Genomic DNA, 12,166 nt, shown 5'->3' on the forward strand with positions numbered 1-12,166 from the left:
TCGTGAGGCTTGTACTAATCCTCTTTGGCAGCAAGCTATGACTGATGAACTCCAGGCCTTAGACAAAGCTCATACTTGGGATCTTGTTGATCTTCCTCCTGGCAAGACTGCAATTGGCTGCAAATGGGTTTACAAAATCAAAACACATTCTGATGGCTCTATTGAACGCTACAAAGCTCGTCTTGTCGCCAAGGGTTTCAACCAGGAATATGGTATTGATTATGAGGAGACATTCTCTCCTGTTGCTCGGCTTACCTCTGTTTGCAGTTTACTTACTGTTGCTGCTGCTCGCCACTGGGGGCTCTTTCAGATGGATGTCAAAAATGCTTTCCTCAATGGTCATCTTCTTGAGGAGGTCTACATGCAACCTCCACCTGGGTCCACTTTTCTACCTCATCAGGTTTGCAAACTACAGCGTGCTCTCTATGGCCTCAAGCAAGTGCCTCGTGCTTGGTTTGCTACGTTCAGTTCTACCATTCATGACTTCGGGTTCACCTCTAGCCCCTATGACTCTGCTCTTTTTATACGGACTACTTCTCATGGTACCACTCTTCTTCTTCTGTATGTGGATGATATGATTATCACTGGTAATGATGAAGCTGGTATTCTCTACCTCAAACAGTTTCTCAACCGACAGTTTGAGATGAAGGACCTTGGTACTCTTAACTACTTCTTAGGACTTGAAGTCTCTCATGATTCTACTGGTTCCTATTTGTCCCAGGCCAAATATGCATCCGATCTTCTGGCTCGTGCTGGTCTTATTGATTGCAAAACTACCTCTACTCCAGTTGATCCTCAGATTCGTCTCACTCCTCTTGATGGGACTCTTCTCTCTGATGCTACTCTTTATCACCAGCTCGTCGGCAGTCTTGTCTACCTCACAGTAACTCGTCCTGACATTGCCTATGCTGTTCACATTGTCAGTCAGTACATGTCGGCTCCCCGCACTCCCCACTACACTGCTCTACTCCGCATCCTTCTCTACCTCAAAGGCACTCTGTTCCATGGCCTTCACTTCTCTGCTTCCTCCTCTCTTGAACTGCGTGCCTTTTCCGATGCTGATTGGGCTGGGGATCCTACGGATCGACGCTCTACCACGGGTTTCTGCTTCTTCTTAGGGGATTCTCTTCTTGCTTGGCGTAGCAAAAAACAATCCCTCACTGCCCGCTCTAGCACCGAAGCTGAATACCGAGCTCTTGCTGATACTACTCAGGAACTTCTCTGGCTTCGCTGCCTTCTTGCTGATATGTGTGTTTCTTCTTCTGGTCCTACCTCTCTCTATTGTGACAAACAGAGTGCCATTCAGATTGCTTACAATGATGTTTTTCATGATCGCACCAAACATATTGAGATTGATTGTCATTTCATTCGCCAGCATGTTACCTGTGGTACTGTTCATCTTCTCCCTATTGCTTCCGTCGATCAACCCGCTGATATCTTCACTAAGGCTCATCCTCCTGGCCGCTTCAATGATCTTGTTTCCAAACTCAACTTGGTTGACGCTTTCACTCCTTGAGTTTGCGGGGGGATGTTAGTATATTATTATATGTTAGCATTGTATATTATTATACTTTAGTATTGTTATTATTATGTTTAGCTTTAGCTTTAATAACAGGCTAGCTTTATGCTTTCGGCTAGCTTTATGCTTTCGGTGCCTGGCATCCAATGTACATCACAGGCTATAAGAAGAGAGCTGGGCTCCCTTTGTAAATTAACAAAATTATATACACATCTCATTTATTCACTTGCTCTCTCTCTCTCTCTCTCTCTCTATCAATTTATCTTACAGTGGCAATGGCAGCTTTTGTTCTTCCCTATCTCTTCTTCTTGTTTGTTCTACCCTATTTTTCAGTAGCTCAAACTAATGGTATTGTGAAACTGGGAGCAACTCTCACTGCAACTGAAGATGCCACTCCATGGCTTTCGGCTTCTGGGGATTTTGCATTTGGATTTCACCGACTTGACAACAAAGATCTCTTCCTTGTCTCAATATGGTATGACCAGGTACCAGACAAAACAATTGTTTGGTATGCAAATGGGGATAAGCCTGCACCAAGGGGCTCGAAAATCGAGCTCACTGCTGATCGCGGATTAATCTTTAGTTCCCCTCAAGGCGAACAGAATTCGATTTCTGACCCAATTATAGGTGTAGTTGCCTATGGTGTTATGAATGACACAGGCAATTTTCTGCTTGCAAACAAAAATTCTGAACCGTTGTGGCAGAGCTTCAATCAGTTTACCGATACTTTGTTGCCTACACAGATAATGGAAGATGGTAAGTTCCTCTCTTCCCGCCAATCGGAGAGTAACTTTTCGCAAGGAAGGTTCCAACTTAGTCGGTTAAATGGAGATCTTGGGCTGAGAACCGTGAACATACCGGGTAACTTTCGCAACGACCCTTATTATTTTTTATCCACAGGAAATAGTTCTGGTTCTGGTTCTGGCTCGTCAAGTGACACACTGGTATTCAATAAATCAGGCTACTTAAGCATTTTCAGAGATAATGGACAAGGGTTAGTCCTTTCACGGGGAGATGATGCTCGAGCATACGACTTCTATCATAGAGTAACTCTTAATTTTGATGGAGTTTTGATCCACTATAGTCATCCAAAGACAAAAACAAGCAGTTCAAGCTGGACTGTCCTTTGGACAGTGCCGATTAACATTTGTTTAAGCACTATAGAGAATGCAGGTAGTGGGGTTTGTGGGTATAACAGAATTTGCAGAATCAACATAGATCAAAGGCCAGAGTGTGAATGTCCGCGACCATTTTCTTTGCTTGATCCAGCAGATGACTACAGAGGTTGCGTACCAGATTTTGTACAGGACTGCGTAAATGAACCAAGTTCTGCATCAAATCTGTATGATTTTTATGTAGTCACGAATATTGATTGGCCAACCAGTGACTATGATCGGTTGGAGCCTTACAATGAAGAGACATGTCAAGAAGCCTGCTTGACTGATTGCATGTGTGCTGTTGCCATTTTAAGAGGCAACACTTGTTGGAAGAAGAAGCTACCGCTTTCTAATGGAAGATTGGACACTAATCTAAACGGAAAGGCCTTTATCAAATTTAAGAAAACCAACTCTTCACAAAACCCTGCATTGCCTATTCCAGGCCGTAATAATCAGGACGGTCTGGTCATTTTGATGTCTGCTTTTCTAGGTACCTCTGTTTTTGTCAACTTCATACTGATTAGTGTGATGTGTCTTGGATTTTTGCTGATCTACCGCAACAAGTTGACAACAATTGGAAAAGCGGAGAGTGTTGTGGAGAGAAATTTGAGATGCTATACATTCAAAGAACTTTTAGATGCTACTGAAGGATTCAAGGAAGAACTCGGAAGAGGATCATTCGGCATTGTATACAAAGGGGTTGTGCAAATGGGTGGTTCAAACATTCATGTTGCGGTCAAGAAGTTAGATAGAATTCTTCAAGATGGTGACAAGGAATTCAAAACCGAGGTGAATGTAATCGGCCAGACCCATCATAAAAATTTGGTTCAGCTGAATGGTTATTGCCATGATGGACCTCACCGGTTATTGGTATACGAATTCCTAAGCAATGGGTCTTTGGCAGGGTTTCTTTTCGGTGATTTAAAGCTCAGTTGGAACCAAAGGACTCAAATCGCGGTTGGGATTGCTAGAGGACTTGTGTACTTGCACGATGAGTGTAGCACCCAAATCATCCATTGTGATATAAAGCCTCAAAACATACTTCTTGACGACTACTTCAATGCTCAGATTTCTGACTTTGGACTGGCAAAGCTTCTGAGGATGGATCAGAGCGAAACCCATACGGCCGTCAGAGGAACAAAAGGGTATGTTGCACCAGAATGGTATAGGAACATGCCAATCACAGTGAAAGTTGATGTGTTTAGCTTCGGTGTGTTGCTTCTGGAGATCATTTGTTGTCGGAAAAATGTGGATATGGAGATTGGTGGAGAGAGAGCAATTTTAACGTACTGGGCATATGATTGCTATGAAGAAGGCATGTTACATGCTTTGGTAGAAAATGATGCAGAGGCCATTAGCGATCGGAAGAAGCTAGAGAGGTTTCTGATTATTGCCATTTGGTGCATTCAAGAAGACCCGTCTCTGAGACCTACCATGAAGAAAGTTATGCTGATGCTCGAAGGAATTTTGGAAGTCACTGCTCCACCTTGTCCACACCCATTTAGTACCACGGGACGAAGTTAAGCGTAGCTTGCTTGCCTTGTTTCATGGAAGTATTCTTTTTCACAATAACTAAAAGAGGTACATGTGACAACCACCTCCTTAATTAATTAAGTTAATTATGTGATTTGCATTGATTATGTGTTTATGTGTTATTAAGTGCCACGTGTGATAATGTGTGATATGCATTGTGTTATTGTGAATAAATATGTATAGGACATAAATTGAACCTATCTGAATCAGTAGCTTATATACTTTGGAATTAAATATATGGATAGGTAATTAGAGCCTAATTCATATTAGGATGATTAAATGTAGTCTAATTTAAATCATAGGATGATTTAATTAAGTAGCTGATTAGTGTAACATTAATAAACTTAAGCTTGTGATTAATTAGTGCCCAAGGGAATTAGGAATAATTAGTGGATAAATACACTTCTTAACCTATTCATCAATATAATCAAAGAAGAGAGTTTGAGAGAGACTTAGTGCCTTTTGTTGGAGAGAAAGCTCTAGAGAGCTCAAGAAGGAGAGGAAAAGAAGAGGAAGACAAAGGACTAAGCTAAATCTCAACAATTCAACATGCAAAGGTAGGAATTCTTCTCTAATTCCATGAAATTGAGTTGTAATACACATGAGATTATAGAATCTATGTTGGAATAGTAAGAAATCATGCATAATTGGAAGTTTAGTTATGTAAATTAGTGTTAAGAGTTCATATGATCAAATAAGGAAGAACTTGTAGGAAATGAGCACATAACTTGACATGCATGGCTTCATTCTTGTTCTTGCATATAATTTCTTGCATGGTTTTACAAATTTGAAGAGAAAACCTCAAAGATTTTGAATTGGAACTCAATTTGTGCATATTATGGTGATTTTATACTTTATTCAAGATTTTGTTCTTTAATTGGAAATTTGAGTTTTGATCCAAAGTTATAATTTATATTTGATGTTGGAAATCCAAATTCAAGGTTGTTTTCATGGATTTTTGGGTTGTGATGCACGAAAATGAAGTTTAAAGCACACAAAGTTGAGTTCCAAAACTTGAGCAGAATTTCGGATTCTTTGAAAATCCAGATCACACGTGTGGCCTGAGGCCCCGCACGTGCAGCCAACCTCCCATGTTACAAATTGCACACTGTTTCAATTACACATGTGGGGTGCACGTGTGGTGGCAGTTCCGCACGTGCGGCCAGTGCTCTCGCACGAGGAGATTTCAAGATGGTCCTAGTTTCATTTTCTTTCCCTTTTTCTGACTTTCGAGCCTCCGATTGCATGATTTTCATGTGTATTTCAACTTCATATGCATATCATGTGCATATCATATATAAGAACGATTTAAAGAATGAGTAAAAATAACCGAATGAATAAGTAATGAATGAACCGAATTGAACCGACCAAATGAAATGAACGAATTTTGAGATGTTGTGCTTGAATGTGTTATGTAGGTCGGACGCTGCATCCTAATCACGTGATATAAGGAGCCAACTGTGAGTAATAACGTTGTAAAGTTATGTTCAAATTATAATTATTTTCTTGAATGATATTAAGCTCTGTTTCTGATACTGATCAGTTTGTGTTTACTTGTGTCAGTTTGTTTTTTGTATTATTATGATTTGCTTGATTGCCTATAATATGAAGAAACTTGTTTGTTTAGGTTGATCTTTTGGAATCATATAAGAAGTTTTTTTTTAGTATACATGAATAGTCTGTTTATGATTGGAATTCTAATACCTTGCTAATGGGTAATTATTCAGTAATCTCGGAATATAGACACGTGTTATTCCATAGCATTATGATTGGTGGAGAAGTTGAGTATGTGAGGTATCGTATTGGGTGATTAGGGAACATGAAGAGCATATATAATGATGATTGGTTAAAGAGTATGGACATGGTATTTCGGGAATATTTTATAATTTCCCTTTGTAAACTTGCTTTCAATATAAAAACTGATTGAGGCCTGTTTGTGGAGTACAAACAAGCAGTGTGAAAATGCATATCCCCATTTTCTATATGCATATCTTCTAATTTTAGTGGCCTAAGGAATTGAAGGAACTGTTATCTTCTGATCAAACCCAAAACTGCTATCTAATGTCAGACTTAAAATGATAAACCATAACTGGGTGGGGAAAAGATACACCTTACCCTCCTTACAAGAAAAAACACATTTGGCGATTAAATTTTTAGTCATCAAAAGTGAATTTTTTAGTTGCCAAAAGTCGGGTTTTAAGTTTCTCCGACTAAATTTTTTAGTCGCCGGCTTGGTCGCTGGAAAACTGTCGCGAAAGGTATTGGCGACTAATAAACTTTTAGTCGCCAAAAAACCAAGTCTCTAGCGACTAAAATTTTCGTTGCCAAAGCTCATTTATATTTTTTAAACTATACATTTGGCGACTTTTTTTTTCGTCGCTAATACTGAAGCTTTTGGTGACCCCCGTTTTAGTCGCCAAAAGCTTATTTCAGAAAAAAAAAAATTTCCGTCTGCTCTTCCCAAGTTTTGAACAACTAACCTTCCACATTCTAAACCTTTAGCAACACACTCTCTCCACTATGCCACAATAACATCACGTGAATATATATGCAAAATATATTATTTATATAGCATAATCAGCGACTTAACTGATTTTTAGCCGCCAATAAGTATACATTTGGCTACTAAACTGTTTTAGTTGCCAAAAGTCTTCACTTTTGGCTACTAATTCAATTTTAGTCGCCAATTGTCCTGTTTTCAGCGACAAAATTTACATTTTTAGTCGCTAAAACTGCTTTTTGTTGTAGTGACATCAGGCCCGAGAATTGGAGGCTCAGGTTGTGAAATGAAATGCAAATTTGAAGCTTAGAATTTTGGTTCCAAGTCTGGGGAGTCTTTAATAAGAAATCAACACAAACTTCGGCCGTGTGTTTAGTTTGTATTTGTGAAACAATTTTTAAGTAAATTGATACGAATTAAACGATTTTAACAAATTAAGTGAGATTTTGCCCAGACGATATTTAGGGGTTGTTTGGGGTGTCTTAAATAAGTGCATTTTTTAACTTTTTAGACTAAAAAATTGAGAAAAAAATATGATTATTTAGATTAACTTTTTATAAAAAAAATATGTATTAAAAAATTGTATTGAGACATCATGTTCGCCTGACTTGGTTTCAACGCTACCACAAGTCAGGTGTCTACTACTCCTTCGTAACCTTCTATGGGTGGACTTACTTTTTCCAAGTCTTTGTATTTTTAGGTGGACTTACTTTTTCAAAGTCTTGATACAACGTTTGTTTTCACACCATGAACCTAAATAATCCATAAGCGGGGCCTACAATGTTCTTAGGCTAAGTTTGGGAAGACTAAAAAAGTGCACTTTTTGTCTTTTTGGACTAAAAAATTGAGGTTGAAAATATAGATGTTTGGGTTAACTTTTTGACTTTTTATTGAAAAATGTGTAATAAAAAATTGTAAAAATTGATTTGTAGGGAAAAATTTGAATTGGGAGTTGTGCAGCCGTAATTGTTGACTTTTGATGAATAGTGTTAACTTTTTAACTTTTTGAGTAACTTTTTGATTTTTTGACTTTTTGGGAAGTACCCAAACTTGGCCTTAATGTCATGAACAGGTTTTGGAGAGATTATTTGTTGTTGTTAACCGCTTCGCTTATTTTGTAATAATCTTATTCATTATTATATTTACATATTATTTATATTTATGGATAAAATTTATTTTAATCTTTATAGTTTGAAGTGAGATCACTTTATCTCATATGATTTAAATATAGCAAAAAAGATTCTTGTAATTTTGGACCAAAGTGTAACCTTAGCTTCTTTTTAACTATAGGAGTAAATTACACGTTACCCTTTAAACTATCACTCAATATCATCTTATCCCCTCTCTTGAAAAAAAAAAAAAATTTGATTTTTAATTTTAAATAAAAATTTTAAGTTTTATTTTATAATATTATTAGTAATTTTTTTCATATTGTAGTCAAAAAATTTAAAATTTTAAACGCATCTAAAATTTAAATATTTGTGAAGATTTTTTTTAAAAAAAAAAATTTACTAAAGAACCAAAAAAAAAAAATTTTTAAATTTTTTTTTTATATTTCTTGTCTTTAATAAACATGTTTTTTAGAATTTTTCATAAATATTTTCGTTGTTTAGTTTTCGAATTTTTAATTTTTTTTTCACAAACTAAAAAATAATTTTGTGATGAAACGAAAAATATAAGAAAGTCGAAATTGAAAGTGATATTAGGTGATAGTTGAGAAGGGTAAAGTGATATTAAGTGATAGTTGAAAAGGGTAAAGTAATATGAGGTGATAGTTATTATCTTGAGAGGGGTTAGCTGTTATCTTGAGAAGGGTAAATTGATAGAAGACAACAGTTGAAGGGGGTAAGTGGAATTTACCTTATTTTCTTTCTCTCTTCTCTCTCATCCACATCATTTATAATTTTTAACATTAATTCAATTAAATCACAATTAATTTTCAATTATTAATTATTTATTTTAATTATAACTTTTTAATATAATTATATTTTAAATTACAATTAATCCTAAATCTGTAATTATTTATTATAATTCCTAACATTTATTTTAATTTTAAATTTAATTACATTTTAGATCACAATTAAACATAAATTATTAATTATTTATTGTAATTCCTAACATCTTAATCTAATTTTAGTTTACTTAGGCTTAGATCAATTCTTAATTCTTAATTATTTTATATTTTAATTTAATTATATTTTAAATCACTCATTATTTATATGTTAATTTTATTTTAATTAATATCTTAATATAATTTTAGGTTAAGAGAAGTTTGGAGTAAAATTGTCTTTTTATTGTGTTAATTTCACTTAATTTTTTCAAAAAATCAAGCCTACCCTAAAAATGGTATGAGTGATACATCTTCTGTTAGTTTGGAAGAAAAAATTAATAGTGACACTTTAATTTAAAATTACATAGAAATTTTTTAATTATATTTAAAGCATAGGGGATTAGGTATTTTGGCCTCAAATCATATAATGAAGTATAATAATTTTGTTTCCTATATTTAGATGTGGTCTGTCACCATCATATTCATAATAAATATGTAGTGGCATTCCTTCAATAGATGAAAAATATGAATAAAATATTGGATCTTATTATCTTTATATATTATGAATAAAATATTAGATCTTATTATCTTTATATATGAATAAAAATTAGATACAAAATTTGAGAATTCGAGAAAAAAATTTGGAAATATAAAAGAAAAAAGAATAAAATATATCTATATTTTATCTAATTTTATACATCTTTTTTCTTTTTATTTTCAAATTTTTTAATCAAATACAACATTAATGTCCATCTTTTAAACGAGAAATTAGTTAGCTTTCAGACAACATCACGTAATTTTGTTCTAAAGACAACATCACACCTAATATTTTATATGTATTATAATTAGTAAAAAAAAATAAAAATAATTATTTTATATTAAATGATTAGAAAATATTAAGAGACACGAGGGTTTGTAATTTGCTGGAATGACTGTCCAGATCAACCAATAATATTTCTTTCTCCACGTTCGGCTTGCTAACCAAGTTATAGACATGGTGGATCCCCCCCCCCCAGTCATTCTATTGAATTGGCACCCTTTCATTGGTTTGCGGCACCCCATCGAACAAGTGACGTTGTCCAAGTGACGTGTGACGTCGTGTACGTGACGTGATGTTGCAATGAATAATTCTCCTTATATTCTTTGACAGATCTGGAAAGATCGTAATGAAATGGTTTTTAACAATATTATGAATCCAATCCAAAGCAGTCTTAAGAACATTCGAGATTATGTCCATGAGATTGAGGAGGCTTTTCAATTTTCAATCTCCCCTCTACCTCCATTCTTTTGTACCTAGATTAATTAAATGGTACTTTCCAACTATAGGCAAGCTTAAACTGAATATAGATAGTTGTTCAAAAGGAGACCATGCCAGGCAAGATACGAGGGACTTATGCAAGATGAAAGAGGTACTTGGCTATGGGGCTATTATGACAAACTGGGGCATTGCACAAGTCTAGAAGCAGAAATCTGGGCAAGTTTGGAAGTAGAAATCTGGGCAATATATAGAGGTCTCACCATATTGTTCCAAAAAGGAATCACAAATGTAGAGATTGAAACTGATTCAGAACAGGCCATTCACCAAATTTAGCATGGTCTTGTTGGCTTTTTTGGCTTTTGAAGGTTAATTATGTAATTTTAAGTGTGCTAGCAAGGATCAATAAGTCTTTATAGAAAGTTTTAATTGCCAACTAATTATCAGACGATTGTGTTGAGTTCTTTCAACCTTAATGAGTAGGACTTTTACTGGTAGTTTTGCTTAGGAGAAATTTATAAATAATAATCGGTATAACCATTCATAAACTGAATTTTATTGAATAAATGAGAACTTACAATGTACCTACAATGACCTAGCCTTGAAAAGGTTCACAATGAAAAATTACTTGAAACTACTCCTAAGAAATGAAATGTAGTATAGGAAAGAAAAGTATGAAGTAAATAACTGGTTTTTGGATCTGAGTCGGGATCCCTCTTTTGTTGGCATTCTTTTCTATTTATACTTTTTCATGGTAACCGTCGAAGTGGGCTTCTAACCGTCGAAATGTCCTTCCACGATCACTAATCATGGCCTCGCACAGTTAGCTTCCACTACCCCATTCTTGTAGTCAGGCTTCCATCATGAATTTGAATTTGAACTGTGAGTAACCGTTGGGCCACGTCATCTTGCACCTCCTAACTGCTCCAATGCTACGCAGATCCATTGTTATCAATAGGAACTGCTACGTGTCTATCGTTGATTAGGGACTTGCATTAACTCCTCAAATTATCCTTTACGAGCCACGTGTTAAGCTGCGATTGCCTTATACAAAATATACAGTCAACATTACTCCCTGCACTAATATACCCAATACTTGGTGATATTAGTGAACTAGTGCACTTTTGCCCACGTCCTAGGACATGCATGGACTTTGCTTATTTTGGAAGTGTAATCGTTTTTCTAGTAATAAAGCACTGAACTTCATTAAATTCTTACACTTTGAGCCTCTATTATTTGCGCAGATGAAAAGGCTGATACCTCTTCTGATGGCTAACCAAACCATCTCCCTTATTAAGCAAGCATATGAAGTGTTCTTGGACAATGATGATCAATCTCAAAAAAACCTTCATGCATTTATTGGCCACACTTATCTGCCTCCATTTATACAAGTTATGGAAGCTTTTGCGAAATGTGAACCTCTGGACCAAGAATTTTCCAAAATGGATCTTAGAGGCTCTTCCTCTTCCTCTATTTCGAAACCTTCTACATGGGATGATGCTACCTCCTTTTCTTCTAGAAACACTAGCTGGGATGCTTGGTCAACACTGGCTCAACCGCAAATAAGGGAGCAGATTCATCACAGAATTGTTGAATTCTACGATCCTCTTTTAGTTCCTCCTTGTTCTCGCAACTCAGTGGTATACCCTTACATGCCCTTTGATCGCCTTTGTTTCCTAGAGGACAACTTACTTTCAGCATGGTATGCCTCCCTCCCTGCTAACAAGGATGGTGCAAAATACTCCTAACCCAATCGAAGCATTGGAGTTCAGTCCCTTATTTTTGGCTAAGAAGGCAAAATTTTGACTCTTCTGACTGGCTAGAGTGTGTGAATGACCCCCAATTTCCTTCTTCTTTTGGGAAGGACCCCTTTGCATCTTCTTTCCCTCAAAATCCTACCTAGATGGAGGAATTGAAACTCACTCCCTTCGAGGGTCAGCATTTTTTTTCCTACCAACCATCAGTTCCTCCAACTGCATTCCAGCAGTATAAAGCTCAACTTTTGCTTGCCGCCTTCTTTCATCTGCCTTTCAAAGTACTTGGAGATGATATTCTTTACAAAAAAATTTATTGGGCTTGTGACATTGTGTCGAGGTCATGTTCTTAACCCCATAGCCCAAACAAAACTATATATCTTCTTGGACCAACTCCC

At 36.0% G+C, this 12,166-nt stretch overlaps 1 protein-coding gene across 1 annotated transcript; it reads left to right on the forward strand.

The window, feature by feature from the left end:
• The first annotated feature begins 1,719 nt into the window (after positions 1-1,719).
• Positions 1,720-5,878, forward strand: LOC114286197 (G-type lectin S-receptor-like serine/threonine-protein kinase RLK1). The gene is made up of 2 exons (XM_028229290.2): positions 1,720-4,257; positions 5,628-5,878. Exon 1 carries the CDS (start codon positions 1,795-1,797, stop codon positions 4,198-4,200), a length of 2,406 nt encoding a protein of 801 aa, XP_028085091.2. The 5' UTR covers positions 1,720-1,794; the 3' UTR covers positions 4,201-4,257; positions 5,628-5,878.
• Positions 5,879-12,166: the final 6,288 nt, after the last annotated feature.

Source organism: Camellia sinensis, chromosome 2, assembly GCF_055761805.1.
Source record: "Camellia sinensis isolate YWXY chromosome 2, ASM5576180v1, whole genome shotgun sequence".
Classification (NCBI taxonomy): Eukaryota; Viridiplantae; Streptophyta; class Magnoliopsida; order Ericales; family Theaceae; genus Camellia; species Camellia sinensis.